At 41.1% G+C, this 15,956-nt stretch overlaps 1 protein-coding gene across 1 annotated transcript in view; it reads left to right on the top strand.

Annotated features, from left to right (window-relative positions):
- The window catches only part of LOC115812532 (alpha-tectorin), a 59,137-nt gene extending 43,857 nt beyond the window's left edge, over positions 1 to 15,280 (top strand). Inside the window, exons 8-30 of the mRNA XM_030775010.1 lie at positions 95 to 216; positions 1,286 to 1,568; positions 2,596 to 2,687; positions 2,790 to 2,943; positions 3,258 to 3,511; positions 3,790 to 3,936; positions 4,035 to 4,614; positions 6,227 to 6,810; positions 7,001 to 7,565; positions 7,722 to 8,320; positions 8,720 to 9,275; positions 9,566 to 9,762; positions 9,856 to 10,065; positions 10,176 to 10,364; positions 10,501 to 10,790; positions 11,202 to 11,473; positions 11,702 to 11,821; positions 11,932 to 12,116; positions 12,231 to 12,391; positions 12,499 to 12,744; positions 13,150 to 13,312; positions 13,769 to 13,871; positions 15,168 to 15,280. Coding sequence (XP_030630870.1) covers positions 95 to 216; positions 1,286 to 1,568; positions 2,596 to 2,687; positions 2,790 to 2,943; positions 3,258 to 3,511; positions 3,790 to 3,936; positions 4,035 to 4,614; positions 6,227 to 6,810; positions 7,001 to 7,565; positions 7,722 to 8,320; positions 8,720 to 9,275; positions 9,566 to 9,762; positions 9,856 to 10,065; positions 10,176 to 10,364; positions 10,501 to 10,790; positions 11,202 to 11,473; positions 11,702 to 11,821; positions 11,932 to 12,116; positions 12,231 to 12,391; positions 12,499 to 12,744; positions 13,150 to 13,312; positions 13,769 to 13,871; positions 15,168 to 15,280 — 6,185 coding nt within the window. The remainder of the gene's footprint in view (positions 1 to 94; positions 217 to 1,285; positions 1,569 to 2,595; positions 2,688 to 2,789; positions 2,944 to 3,257; positions 3,512 to 3,789; positions 3,937 to 4,034; positions 4,615 to 6,226; positions 6,811 to 7,000; positions 7,566 to 7,721; positions 8,321 to 8,719; positions 9,276 to 9,565; positions 9,763 to 9,855; positions 10,066 to 10,175; positions 10,365 to 10,500; positions 10,791 to 11,201; positions 11,474 to 11,701; positions 11,822 to 11,931; positions 12,117 to 12,230; positions 12,392 to 12,498; positions 12,745 to 13,149; positions 13,313 to 13,768; positions 13,872 to 15,167) is intronic.
- The last annotated feature ends 676 nt before the right edge of the window (positions 15,281 to 15,956 follow it).

Here is a 15,956-nt window from a genome sequence, read left to right as displayed (position 1 = left end):
CTGGCAAAGGTTACTAAGCACTGATTGGTGAAAAATTAAGTGAACCTTTTTTATGGAGGGGGGGGGTGGCGGTATTTTTCCTTCTGTCTTTCAGATACGTTTTACCCATTTGGTATTGGAGATACAGAGAATACTCGCATGCTTGATGGAAGTTCATCCCTTATCCACCTATTACAGCCATTTGTCTATTTCGGGCATACATACAACCAGATATATGTGAGTACTCGTCATATAATTTATTTTAATAATTAAGCCTGACAGAATAACATACATTACCTACAGTGTTACTATGCTGTGGGTTTACCAGACATTTTATTTGTTTGACATAGTTTTTACAATCATGATAAAACTAATTATAAAGTAAGACTAAATGAAGTTGTTAGCTTTTAAAACATTATTTGCAACGTCACACATAACCTAATATATCTTATTGATTAAAGAGGCCCATTTCATGCACAGACCTACTATAAGTGTTCCGGGACTCAGTGTTGCAGTGTGAATAACTAAAAACATTAAAGCTTTTAAACAGACTCAATCTTTGAATAAACATGGTTCTCAAGCCAAGTCATGATTTATCCTACCCATTATATTTATGCTTGTCACAGGAAAATGAGGAGACAGGCTCTCTTTTTTAACCTTGGGAGGGCTGCTTTATTTCAAAATTGGTGCAAGGCCAAATGGGTGAGGGGGATGGTGCTCAGGTGGTTTGAGTGTGGCAGGCAGACAACTGTGTTTTGGTGACTATTCAGTAGGGGTCTTGAACTTGAGGCTCTAGTACAGGAGGTAAGAGCTCTTCCCCTGTGCTACCTGGCAAGCAGCATGCTGCACAAGAGGCAGAACCCCTTCTCAGACTTGTCCTTTTAGCTGGGAGTTGATGAGCCTCCTGATGAGATGCCAGCCTTGCCTCCTCTAGATTTCTCACCAAACACCATGTGACTTTGTTGGTGCTTTGGAAGGCCAAAGCTTGTTGTTTGTGGCCACTTGGTTGGGCATGGCACTGTCACCTTGAGATGCAGCCATCACAATGCTACTTTTTGTGCGAATGACTAAGATTATAAAGTAATCGCCGTTATTATTGGTTATATTTTTTTCAAACAAAGGCAACATCAATCACCATGCTTCCAACAAAATAGGAGATCATGCACAGAAGAAAATATATGTGTGGACATATCTTGCTATACTACAGACAAAATTTATTTCCATATTACACTTTTTCTATTTGGATATTTTTAGTAAAATTTTAGTTCAGGCATTTTAATCTCCAATAGTATTTTCTCAATTTCAGGTCAATAATAATGGACACCTGACCTTTGATCATCCTTTTAGCTATTGGATTCCATATCAGTTCCCAGCTAATGGCAACAGGGATATCATTGCTCCGTTCTGGGCAGACATAGATACCCGTCAAAAAGGAACAATTTCCTATCGACAGTATATATCTGGCAGCATTCTCACACAGGCTACTGAAGACATAAACCAATACTTTCCTGATCTGAGCTTCAATGCCTCTTTTGTTTTTGTTGCAACATGGGACAGGGTACCGTACTATCCCACGACTGACACGGCAAGTTACCACTTTGGGCTTTAAATGTATCTAAAAATTGTGTATAACTTGAATGATTGTGTGCATGTGTATATTAATTTTCTGTTCTTTCATTAGTTGGCCTTGATCTTAATCTGCTCCTATATGTAAAGGATAATGATGTAATCAAGTTTGTGTTGATCATACCCTCAAATACCACACATAATGCTAACAAATAAATAATAATATTGTTTGGACAGGTTGTCAGGGGCAACCCTGACCGTGTCCCACTAAGAGGATTTCTACAATATTAATTTTACTTTAGGGTTTGAAAAAGCCAAACATGTGGAGAGCTTTCTCCCATTTTCCTACTGTGCTCTTAAATTATGGAGATGTCTTTCTCCTACTGCAATAAATGCAGTCTTTATATGGTGCATCAAAGTTTGCACCCATGTTCAGCATGAAAACAGTCCATGAAACTTTGCCTCCATAATGCTGATTAACTTTCGTGAATGACATTTAATGTTTCTGTACATCCAACCAATTCTTTTGCACTGTCAACCCCTGATTTTGATGCTCTTATCTATAACAATCAACAGTCTCACAGGAGATCACAAACTTGCATGTCCATTCTAATACTAAATCCAAAACGCATGCAGATCACCAAGTTAAGACAAACAAACCTCTGTATTCCCAGTGTGGTCATGTCCATACCATAAAATTTAAAGTATTCTGGTTGGGATGAAAATGGCAAAGATCATTGAATTTAATGAACCTCACACAATTCATTATGCCACTAGAGAATTCCCTTTTTAAGCTCTATTAAAAATCAAAATATATGGTTTTAGAATAAGGTGAAAATAAGGTGGGAGTAAGGGGGGGGGGCATGAAACACAAAAAACACCAGCCCATTCAAACAGATGCTGAAGCCAAAATGGCCTTCTGTTGTGATGGAGTAGCATATAATGTTAGTTTGTGTGAAAGGGTAGCTTCCAAAAGATGTCCATGTAAATTTTAGATGTAACTGTCTAAGCTGTTTTGTCTCTGCATTGTGTTCTTGGTTTTGCAGGAAGCCTCCTTCCAAGTTGTTCTCATTTCAGGTGGTAATCTGTCTTTTGTCTTAATGAACTATGGTGTGATTGCACCAACATATCATTTGGTGGAAGTAAGTATCACACAGTATCAGATAACTGAAGGTTTTGATATGTAAAGTAAGACCAAGAAAAATGTTTTAACTTAAATATTGTTTTTGGTTCAACATTTTTAGGCAGGTTATGACACACGTGACTCTGCACACCACTTTGTCATAACTCGACCATTTCAAACCAATTTCACAAATTTAAGGCACACCAGCAATGTCAATGTCCCCGGCAGATGGGCTTTTCGGACAGATCATGGATCTAGGGGCTGTGTATTTAATGGTAATTGATTTCCATTTATGTGAACAGACATGTTTTTGGTGTTTAATGATTCTAGAAACTATCCATATATGAAAATCTTTACGTATTATGACATGAGATCTAAAGGAAGAATAATTCAATGCAAAATAAGAGTAATATAATAAAAAAATATGTGTAAGACCTGTAGATCAAAATTTCTTCTATTTCTTGCTATTGTTTCCAGTACATTAAAACAATGGAAACAGAGACCAGTAAAAACGTCTTTACAGTAACCTACCGTCTAAGAAACGCTCACCTTGAACGTAGCTAAAATGGACTCCTTTCTCTTTCATCAGGTTTAGCTGTGCAGCAGGGAGACTCCTTCTGGAGTGATGCCACCTGCCAGCAGAAGTGTACCTGCATGAACAGGGCCTTGCAGTGCATCCATCAGCCCTGCACTTTCTCCCAAGCATGTCGTCCAGCTGCTTTCCAGTACGCTTGCCAGAATATTCCACGCAAAACATGCACCATATCTGGTGACCCTCACTACTACACGTTCGACAACCGGATATTCCATTTCCAGGGCACTTGCACATACATACTGTCTGAGGTAAGCTGTGTTCCATTACTTGGTTCTTTAGACAAAGCATTTATTTATATAGCTCCCCCTCCCCAGCAGTGTAATAGTTATCTCCCATTTTTTTCTGGTTGCTATATTAACACTAATATAGCATTTTATTTATAACATGATTACCCTGAAATGCCATTTTAAGTTTTATGTATAGACTGCACCAAAATGTCAGAGTGATTTTTTGCAGTCTTCCTACTGTGCATGACTTACAATATGTTTGTGATTAAAAAATGTAACAAAAACATGTTTTCATACAGGCTTGTGGTGGTGGACTTCCATACTATCGAATTGAGGGCAAGAATGAGCATCGTGGTAGCACACATGTATCATGGACACGAATGGTCAGAGTGTTTGTCTACGGTGAAAACATTGAGCTGGTCAAAGGTTACAGTTATCAAGCTAAGGTCAGATGTAATACATTATTTAAAAACTAGTAAACCTGACAACCTGTCAAAAATGTATTTTCTGTCAATTTGTCTGAAATTATTAAATTTACTTTCAGGTAAACGGGAGCTTTGCTTCAGTTCCATTCACCCTCCGTAATGGCTCAGTTCAGGTTTACCAGTCTGGTTTCTCCTTGGCTGTAAGCACAGATTTTGGCCTCGTAGTCACATATGATGCAAATCACTACGTGAGAATCTCTGTACCTTATGACTACCAGAATGCCACTTGTGGCCTCTGTGGCAACTTCAACCACAACCCGGGAGATGACTTTCGAACACGAGCCGGGGAAATCTTGAGCTCCGATGTGGACTTCGCCAATAGTTGGAGAGTTTCTGGAGACACAGACCCTGACTGCCAGGACGTCAGTTGTTCTGGTCTGGCCTGTGCAGCCTGCAGTGCTGCCCAGAGAAGCCTGTATAATAATGCAGCCCACTGTGGGATCCTTAGCGACCCCTCAGGCCCATTCAGCCCATGTCATTCTCAACTGGCACCAGAGAATTTTGTTGAAAACTGTGTATATGATCTTTGTGTGGGTGGTGGTTACCAGCCAATCCTGTGTCAAGCCCTCAGTGTATATTCTGCTCAGTGCCAACAGCTGGGCATTCAGCCAGAACTTTGGAGAGGACAAGGCTTCTGTGGTAGGTGATGACTGTCCTTTTGACATCAAATGCACAAAGAGTATGTGCTCTTTTAGTTAAAGTCCAAATTCAAATACAAGTTAATAATGTAAACAACTTGTGATGCACATTTATTGTTGAATAGACAGCAGGGATTAGTTTAAAAAGTGCAGTGGTGTGAGTGAGCAGGTGGGTGAAGAAGAAGGGTGTTGTGATAGATACATGTAAGAATATATTAAATACTCATTGTTTTAGTAAAGTAATGGCAACACTTTTGGTAGTATATTAAATTGTAAATAATGGATGTTATAGATAATGCAGTAGACAGAAGAGTGGAAGTATAGAAAAGGGGATGGATTAGAGCTTTGTAGCATGCATAAAAAGAAATTATTGAGTTTAGAGTATTTTGTAACAATTGAGCTGGGAATCAAACCTTGAGGCTCTGGCATGGAAGCCCAGGGCCTTACCCTTGTGCCACCAAGTGGTAGACCCAAATACAGAGAGCAAGACAAAGGTGATTCAGCAACATGGTTCCTTTTATTAGGTAAATCTGGGCTGAGGTATCCGAGGGGGTCAGCCAAAAATCAGAAAACAAATCCAGACAGAAGTCAAAACCAGTAAGCAGAGAAAACCAATGTCAAACCTAGGGAAAACGGCAGGCAGAATCTTTGTCCAACAAAACAGGCAAAAACAGGTTCAGCAACAGGAGGCAATCCAAGAAAACACACAAAAAAATACTCAGAGCTTACAAGAGGGCTTAAATAGACAGACAGAACAAGAAACAGGTGCAAACAATACAACAATAATGAACTAAACAGGAACCAAAACTAAGACTGAGGACCCCACATAGACAAAAAAAGAACTACATTCCCAAAAACATGACAGTATTTAAGAATTGTTATAATACAGATTGATAGATCTGTGAAGGGATGGAAGGTTAAAGAGAAGTATGGAATGAGAGTTTTGTGGTTTAAAGAAAGAAGACTACACTCAGTCAAACTGGCACAAGTAGTGCTTATATTTTGGTGTGCTTAAGAGAACACCAAAAATGGCAATGAATATTCCTGTGCAAAAAAATAAAATCACACATAAAAATGTTTCCACTGATCAACTATGGATGACGGAATAATCAGAAACAGATGCGAAAAATGTATCACAAAAATTTACGCCATATGAATTCCATGGTTTCATCAGATATTTCAACTCTTATTATGGCAAGCCTAAATTAATAGAGCTGCAAATGGAGGGTGAAATTCTGTAGTCAATAAGATTGCAACTAGAGTAATAAAAGTAATAACACTGTTGCATTGTATGGGTACTCCGACAGAGCTGTGTGGTTTCTCCAAAACATGACTGCAGCAAGTACTTAAAGTTAATGCTGGAACATTATGTCTTATTGTTTTATTGTTACATAACAGGGGTGCAAGATGACAGAAGTAATTAAAGAAGTCACTATTTGGAACTGCTCACCTTGCACATGATCTGTTTATGTTGTCCAAAAAGGAGAGGAGCAGCAATGATGTTTGTTAATCTTAGTCGCAACCTTGGACAAGACTCTTGAAAATATAGTAATAAAATACTTTGCAAACACAACATACTAAGCATTTAAACATTTTATCTCTGCCTTCCTCAGAAATCCCTTGTCCTGCCAACAGCCACTTTGAGTCCCAAGGCACAGGCTGCCCTGCAACCTGTAACAACCCTACTGCCCATCTTAACTGCCCCCTACCAAACCAGGAGAGCTGTGTTTGTGATGGGGGGTTTGTTCGGAGTGCAGGGGAATGTGTTCCTTCAGCTCTTTGTGGTTGCACCTTTGAGGGCCTTTACTACACAGCAGGCCAAACAGTGTTGTTGGACGAGGACTGTGGGAGACTCTGTGTCTGTAATCATGGGGTGATGAGTTGTTCTGCTCACCAGTGTAGCCCACAGGAACAGTGTGTGATCTATGACGGAGAAAGAAGCTGCAGACCCATCATGTACTCTACCTGCTGGGTGGAGGGCCTGGGCTCATATCGTACATTTGATGGACTGACCTTCAGTTACCCTGGGGCTTGCAGCCTGACTCTTGCCAGGGTCATGGGCCCATCATCACTGCCTCACTTCCAGCTCACCGTGGAAAAAGTTCCTAGAGGCAACCAGGGTTTTGCAAGGGTATTGAGGTTTGAGGCAGAAGGTACACAGATTTCCGTGGAGATGGAGGATGGTGGGAGGACACAGGTCAGGAGCAGTTAATCTCTTTTTCACATTTTATAAATCTGAAGGAGTAAGTAACTAGACAAATTTCATTAAAGGACATCTTTATGTTCATGTGCAAAAGAATTATATTTGTTCATGCCTTGCTCTTTAAACTGCCTAGTTAAGCTGTATTTTGTGCATAATGCAGTTTTGTTGTGCGTTTTCTTCGCAGGTGGATGGTCAGTGGGTTGGTCTGCCCTTCAGTATTGGCTCTGGTCAGATTCGCATCTACCACAGCAGTGTGAGGGGTGTTGTGGTTGAGACAACTTTTGGTGTGACTGTGCGAGCTGACTGGCCGCATATAGTTCGTATCACTGCTCCGGGGACCTACAATGGCACCCTGGGAGGTCTATGTGGGAATCTGAATGGGGACATTGAGGATGAGTTCTACAGCCCAAATGGGGCTCTGATGAACAACTCACGGGAGTTTGGAAACAGCTGGAGAGACGGCTCCCTCTCAGCTCATTGTGAAGAACAGAGAGGCATCTGGGAGCCAGGACATTTCCAGAACAATAGCCAGTTCCATGAACTCTGCAGCATCATGATCTCACCCATTGGGCCATTCTCGCAGTGTAATAGCAGACTTGACCCTTGGCAGCGGTTTGAGGAGTGCATTGAGGCTCTGGCAGAAACAGGAGGTGCCAAGGAGGCCCTGTGTGAAGCCTTGCATGGATATACTCTACTTTGCCAACAAAATGCCCATCCAGTGGGAGAGTGGCGGAATATTACCAACTGTGGTCTGTAGAAATATTTTGTAGGAATTTTTAAATCTATGTTTCTTCTATTCTTCTATTAATGAAATTAAAAGCTAGACATGTTTATATATTTCTGAAATATTCACAAAGGGAGGTACAACCCTCTTTAACCTGTTTTTTCTTTGTGTGTACAATCAGAGCCCACGTGTCCACCTAACAGTCACTATGAATTGTGTGGGACATCCTGCCCTGCCACCTGCCCCAGTCTATCCTTTCCATACCAGTGCACACAAGATTGTCAAGAGGGCTGTCAGTGTAATGATGGACTCTTGCTGAATGGAGACAGTTGTGTGCCACCCATGGGCTGCGGCTGTCACCACGCTGGGCGTTATCGGCAAGGAGGCGAAAGGTTCTGGCATGGTGAGGAGTGCCAGTCTCTTTGTGAATGCAATGGAGCTACAGGGTATGTTTCTTGCAGTCCTTCTGCTTGCAGTGAACAGGAGACCTGTCGTATTGAAGAGGGCGATTATGGCTGTCACCCTCGTCCCCATGCCACCTGCGCTGCCTCAGGAGACCCCCACTACTCGTCATTTGATGGGCGGGCGTTTGACTTCCAGGGTACATGCCGCTATGTTCTAGCAACCATTTGTAATGACACTGGGTTGCTACCATTCTTCAAAGTGGATGCAAAGAATGAGCCATGGCATGGGCTGCCAGTGTCCATCACAGTTGAGATTTTTGTAAATGTCTCAGGACACATAGTACACGTAACCCGAGATATGCGTGGCACTGTGGAGGTAAGTTGGGGGAATCAGCAATTTGTGTGCAGATAAAGATTGTGTGGTTTTTCAGGCAGCTTCTAGAATTCCTCTTTGGAATGACTTGTCAAAAAGGAGTAAATCTATCCTTATTAGTGTTTAAAACTAGATGACACAAACATTTCAGCCTTTGCATACTGGGAAGAGAATTTCTTATGCATGCTATTTGCATACTTTGCATACGTACATAATATGAAGAGAATTTCCTTAGCGTATGACCAAAATGTCTACTTTTCAATTTGAAAATAGAATAAAATAAATCGATTAATGTAATAAAAAACCTGATGTTTGTATACGTTAAATATTTCAGAGCAGCAAAAAATAACTTGTTAATAAAGTCATCCACTGTTAACAAATATTTTTGATTTGGTTCTACAGGTTGACGGAGAGACCAGGAACCTGCCTGTCCTGTTAGATGGTGGTCGTGTATCTATTTATGCAAGTGGACAGAACACATTTGTTTCAACTGACTTTGGCCTGAGTGTGAGCTATGATGGCTCATGGACAGTTCAGATCACAGTCCCTGCCAACTACAGTGGGGTCACATGTGGCTTGTGCGGAAACTTCAATGGCCAGCGGGATGATGATTTTCTCACCCAATCTGGTGAACTTGCTTCCTCTGCTCATGAATTTGGAGAGGACTGGAGGGTTGATGATGGCATTCCATGTAATGATGGATGTGGAGACTCCTGCCCATCATGCCACGACCAGACCTGGGCACAAACCCATTGTGAGATTCTCAGGGCTGACAATGGGCCCTTGAGCTTCTGCCATGACCATGTAGATCCTCAGCCCTACATCAACGACTGTGTCTTTGATGTGTGTCTCTCTGGGAACAGAGAAGATGTCCTTTGCCGCTCAATTCAAACATATGTGAGTGCCTGCCAGTCTGTGAATGCAAGGATCTACTCTTGGAGAGAAAACACCACTTGCAGTAAGTGACCTGAGAGTGTTCACTCATCACAACAGCAGTGATAGTGATATCTACTGATGTCTGTAGTGGACTTAACCAGAGCAGACTTTGCAATTCTGTCTGTCTTTACAAGTCATGAGGTGTTTCTTATTTTGCAGTCCGTAAGTTTTTGCTTAATTTACGACACCTTGAGTTGCTTACTTAACACCAGAGTTGTTGCTTATGTGTACTTGGTTTATCAAATGCATATACGTACGTACTCTGTTAGCCCGTTATTCTTGTACATGACAAGAGTGCCTGACTGTTTGCAGGAATGGAATGTCCAGAAAACAGCCATTATGAAGTGTGTGGCACAGATTGTGGACATACTTGTGCCAGCAGCATCGATGCCAGCTGTGAGCGGACATGCTCAGAGGGCTGTTTCTGTGATGACGGCTATGTGAGGAGTGGTGGACGCTGTGTGCCAGTGGAACAGTGTGGCTGTTTGTACGATGGATTCTACTTTGATGTAAGTTTAGGAGAGATCCAGGCCAGTAAAAAAATGAACTTCATGCGTCTGTCATGAATGTTGGGGTCACCAAAATTGTTTTATGTTTTTCAGATTGGGGAGCAGTTTTGGACTCCAGGCTGCTCTCAGCGTTGTGAGTGCTTTGCCCCTAATGACCTGCGCTGCTCAGCTTCATCCTGCTCCCCAGCACAAGAGTGCACAATAAGAAATGGCAAGCTTGGTTGCTATGGAAACATGGCCACCTGCACAGTCTGGGGAGACCCTCACTATATCACCTTTGATGGTGCTGTGGTTCATTTTCAGGTAGGGAAGCACGAGCAAAGTATATAAAAGTGTTTGGCTGTTATTGGAGCATATTGCGGTGTCTGCTGTTTTGCGCCTGGGAGAAGTTACATGTCAGAAAAATATTTCAGGGCACTTGCTCCTATGAGATTGCTCAGACCTGTGGGAACACTAGCGACAGTGGACTAGCATTCCGTGTAGTGGCTACCAACAGGCACCGTGGGAACATGGTCGTGTCCTTTGTGTCTGTGGTGGATGTGTGGCTCTCTAATGGTGCAGAGCAGACGCATATCACCATTGGACAAAATCGGAAAGTGAAGGTACTGATACATCCAAAGTGACTGACATATATTTAAACTTTTGATTTGTTGGAAATCTCCAGGATTTTTACATTAACAAGCGCACAATTTTGCTCATTCTCTCTCTTGTTCTCTGTCTCTTGTTTTCTTGCTCCAGGTTAATGGAGATACAAATGATTCACCCTCCTTCCTGGTGGGCTCTTTGGTAGAGGTGTCCCAAGAGCGAGGCTTTGTGATTCTGAATGCATCTAGTGAGCTTATGGTCCACTTTGATGGTCATAGCACCCTCCTTGTCAGACTAAGTGCAAATCATGGTGGTTCTGTGTGTGGAATGTGTGGCAATTACAACGGTAACTCAACAGATGACAAGGTTCTTCCCAATGGAGACCAGGCATCGAGTGATATTGCCTTTGGTCACAGCTGGAAATCGGACACCAGCAGTCCAGGGTGAAAGGCTTTCTTTAACACATTTTTACCCCACTTTAGAGTTTGAGTTTCCTTTTCCTCTGCAAATACTGTAAATGAATACATGTATACACATTGTATCTGAATATATAAGTATAAATTTTTAATATATAAAGCTGACACAGAATATATAAATGGAAATCAGAATATGTAAATGCAAATCACAATATATGAAAAAAAAAATACTTGTATGTAAATATAAAAGCCCCCATAATATGTAAATGGGCAAATGATTGGTTGAATCAATGAATGAATGGTTTAAATTTCTCCATGTAGTGCTTAATCTTCTGAGTCCTATCACAAAAATAATACAGCTTCTTGAATTTTGAGGTGATTTCATAGATTTCACAAAAACACATCCTAAAACCCCTGAACACACTTTGTCTTTTCCAGCTGTGGGGCAAGTGACCGAACTGCTGATGACAACGAATGCCCCTTTGTGGACGAGTATACCCAGCTCTGTGCCATCATCACCAACACTAGCGGGCCCTTCCAGAACTGCCATCTGCATGTTGACCCTGCACCGTACCTCATGTCTTGTGTGTATGACCTGTGCCTCTACACACCTGCCAATGGCATGCTCTGCTCAGCTGTGGAGGCCTATGAGGCAGCATGTTCCGTCTTAGGGCTCCAGATCCCAGAATGGCGTGCTGATCTGCACTGCTGTAAGCCCTGGAAATTTCTCTGGTTTTACAACTGAGTCGATCCTTATCTCTTTTCTTTCCCTAAGACTTATGCATCGGTCTTATTCACAAACGTTGCTGCTCCACACATCTGCTGAACTTCTGAAAAGTCGTCTGCTGTCTGTTTCTTGCTATAGTTTGTAGCTCAGTATATTTATTTGTGTATTTCTCCCTGTTTCTCTCTCTCTCTCTCTCTCTCTCTCCCTGTAGCTGTTCTGGATCCTTGTGCTGATCTGAACTGTACAGAGGATGAGTGGTGTGGTGAGAAAAATGGTGTCTATGGCTGCTTCTGTAATGAGGACCTGGAGCGATCTGACCCTGAAACATATGGTAACATTTGTCCAGCAGTGTGCCTGACTTACTGCTATTTAGGCTTATATTAAGCTCTTAGGCATATTATTAAGCTATTATTATGTTCTTACTTTTTCCCTATGTTTCAGGTTCCATTGAGTCTTGTGCCAGCAGTTCAGGCTCAATGTCTCTGTCTCGCTGCCAGCTCTTTGAGGCTGGTTTCCCAGCAAGCATTCTGCATCTCAATGACCCTACCTGTACAGGAACCATCAGAGATGGCAGAGTGGAATTCCAGTTTGATAACGATGCCAATATCTGTGGGACAACCCTGATGGTACACCACACACCATTCGCACAGACAACACTTTATGTTGAAAATTGAACATTGTTGTGTTATTGTCGTATACTAGTCAATGAAAATTTGAAAAGTGTTCTTCCTACTAAACAGAGCAATGGAACCCACTTCATCTACAAGAACTCCATCCAGGGTGTGGCAGACTCAGCTGATGGTCCTATCAGCAGAGAGAGACGCTTAAATCTACGTTTCTGCTGTGAATATCCGCTCACCCAGTCCCTCTCTATGAACATAGACATCAACCCACTGGAGAGGTGAAAAACAAACCCTTTAGTGCAAATTACGAATTATATCGAACACTACTGCAGGCTAGACTTCTGTTTCTCGCTATTCTCATTTTATGTCAAATACTTTAACACAGCATTATACACAAGAAACTCCCAAGCGGCCAGGGGAGATACCAGGTGCGAATGATTCCCTATCAAGATGCAGGGTTTTCTCACCCTTTCACTGGGAGTGTGAATGTGGAGGTGAACCAGCGAATCTACGTAGCTGTGCGTGTGGATGGGGTGGATAGTCGGCAGATTTCGACAGTGATGGACACCTGCTGGGCAACCCCAGTTAATGACCCTAATTACCACATCCGTTGGGACCTCATCATTGGAGAGTGAGGACAACATGTCATACTTTTAGCAGTCTACTTCTTGTGAAGCTTGGGCTGTCAGACTAATTTGTGTTTATTACTTATATTAATCTGAAGAGTAGATTATTAAATGGAGCTGTGTGAAAGATGATTGGAGTTTAGAGCTTAGCGCTACTATATGTTTGCTTTTGACTTCTCCCTTCTATGTTCTATCTCAACACCCTTTTATCCCTGCTCCCTCTGTTATACCATTCCATATCCATTGGTTTATATGACTGTCTTTATCACTAACATGACTTTCTATTCTCAAGTCACTTGTGTGTCTTATCAGTCAAGACTTGAATCCTTTCACTGTTAATCCATCCATTGTTCAACTTGCAGTTCCTCTTCTTCTGCTTCCTCATCCTTTGTTTTTTTCATTTGTGTCAGGTGTCCAAATCCTGCTGACAATACAGTGGAACTGTTGCAAAATGGTGTCTCCACAACAAGTCGTTTTTCCTTCAGGATGTTCACATTCACTACAAACTCCTCCAAGGTCTTCCTCCACTGTAACATTCACCTGTGTTTGCTGGAGGGCAACGATTGTACAGCGGTGGGTTTACAAATCGCACTTTAGAATATATGAGAAGAATATCACTGCAGAATGAGTTCTAGGTTGTTTGGGTGTTCTAAGCCAGTCAGCACATTTCTGCACCGAAAGAAAAATGTACATTTGTTCTAGCATTACTTAGTTTTTTGGTATTTTGTCTTAAAACACACATACACACACACACAGACAGATCTATGTTTGTATGCAGGAACCTCTGGGCATGAATCAGTGATCAGACCAAAGGGCTCAGTATGCAGCAGATGTCAGAATACAGTTCAAGCTTTATCATAACTGTGGTCTCTTTGTAAAAACCTGAAGCTGGCTTGGATGCCTGAAAAAAAAACAGGCTGTGCTTCCCTCTAGTGGTGTCATAAGCTTCACCAACTAAAACACAAGAACGGCAGTACTCAGGCAAATGAGGACTTAATGTGACCTGTTTTTAATGAATGTCACTTTCAGCACTGTTATCCTGGATACCACCAGAGAGGGCGCAGATCTGTGGACATCCATGACAGTATTTCTCTTTCTATGGGACCACTGATATGGTCAAACGAAAAAACAGGTAACCATCAAACATGTTACAACAAGGCTAAAAAAGGTATAAATTCTCGTGGGATATTGAAACTATGCACACTTACAAACCACCATCGCCATCCCCTAAATTTGAGGGCTCTGAGCTATCAGAGATTAGAAATGCATTTAAAAATAAATTATGTAAAAAAAAAAAAAGCTGATAATGTACAGAAAATACGTGAGTTTAACTTCCCAACAGCTGATAGAGCATACTAAAAAAAAAAGAATAGAGCAGAATATTGCTTAGTGACATTCAACTCTGCTGATAGACAATGAGCTTGAGGAATGGGTAGCATAATACCACTGACTGTGTAACCTACCAGGAAGGCTGTAAAAGTGGAGTTGGACACTTTAGAGCATACCGAGAATAATCTATTTGGTATGTCATGTCTCTGTCTTGTTTCTCTTGGTAAATCTGAATTTCAGAGACACACTTAATGCAAGACAGAGTGCCCCTACTAGCATCCTGCTCTGTCCAGGATATTATTACACGCTGTGGAAAAATTCTGATTAGTGTAGTTGGCTCCAATGTCCAGCATTTACGGAGGAATTTCAGACTTCAATAGCACTGACTTCATTATCAAAATAGATTTATCAATGACTTGTAATGTCAAATCAATGTTTAATAAGCATCACTCTACTCACTTGCGCTACTTCAGTCTACATCAGGTTAAGTCAAGTAGCAGCCCAAGAGGGACCAAAAGATAGTAAAACAGTTCTGGTTGTATTAGTTGACTAGATAAGAGGCATTCCATGAGTGCTGATATATACAGTAAGACAGCACTTGGATGTATTACCATATGTATCACTCTGCCTTACAGCATCATAAAAATCTTCACAGCCACACAGACCCGTGTCTGCCTGTCACCAAGGTACAAGTTGTAGTTAAGCTAAGAAAATATGTCTGTCAATACTGAAAAAAAAAAATACAATTAATTTGTGATTGAACAAACCTAGGCTACAACATAATGTCACACACACACACACATATATATTTGTAAGGACTCACTCTCCTTCCTTCATCCTCTTACTTGACTTTGTAATTTCAGCTCAGATCTGGATAATGCCGATAAGCCAATATATCAATTAACGTCACTAAACTATAATGGAATATAATTTTATTTGTATAGTGTATAGTATTTGTTATTCCTTTTGAAGTTACTACTAGAGATATTATTTTTAGCATTTTTCTTAACACTCACCTATTCTTGACAATCTGTGTAATAGATTTTATGTAGTTTTATATCTCTCTTTTTAAGCTTCATCCCTCTTGTGTCCTCTACAGATGTTTTGGATGTCCAGGTCCGAGAGTTAGTGCGAGTATCCAAGGCATCTGGTCTGGGTGGATCTCTGATGGTTCTGCTCCTCTCTGTGCTCTTTACCAGAGCACTAATTTAGCACACACCCTCGAGGCAGGGCTGGCTCAATTTATGTTGTACTTTAAAGGAGCCTTTACGTCTGCATTCAGGATTATTACTAGGTCTTAAGTCAGTCTGTCTTTTTGTCTGACTGTGTCTTGTGCAATCAGAATTTGTGTTTTAAAACCAAGACCGACAATATTTAACCCAAGATAGTGCCTTGTGTATCTTGAAATGTATTGTAGGGTGTGTTTTAACTTTTTGAGTAAAGTGTACAATGTGTCTTCTTGATTAATTCAAATGTGCATTTGTTTCTGTTGGATATTCAGAACATTTTAATATCATTAGTTAGGGTGAAATGACTTCAATCATTAATATTCAAATATTTTCGATATTCTGGGCATAACATACAATGCACATTCCTATATCAGGGTTCTAGTGATGAAAATGCCTTTTGAAATGTTCATACTTATCAATAAAGATATTGCATGTTACAAATATTTGCTTGAGTTTTTGTTTTTCTTTACCAAGTTGAAAACATATTGTGCAATTTATTTGAACAGCTGATAGTAGTAACTACAGGACACTAGCCACAGCAGACAACGTAACAATTTATATTCTAACCACTATGTTGTAGGGGTTGCCAGGCCCGCAAAAAGAGACACCGTTTCTCTGCAGAGAACAAGAACAAAGAAACAACTAAGCGAGACATTTGT

The sequence above is a fragment of the Chanos chanos genome, chromosome 5 (assembly GCF_902362185.1).
Source record: "Chanos chanos chromosome 5, fChaCha1.1, whole genome shotgun sequence".
NCBI lineage: Eukaryota > Metazoa > Chordata > Actinopteri > Gonorynchiformes > Chanidae > Chanos > Chanos chanos.
The sequence above is the reverse complement of the archived record's forward strand: the minus strand, read 5'-3'. Positions and strand labels throughout refer to the sequence as shown.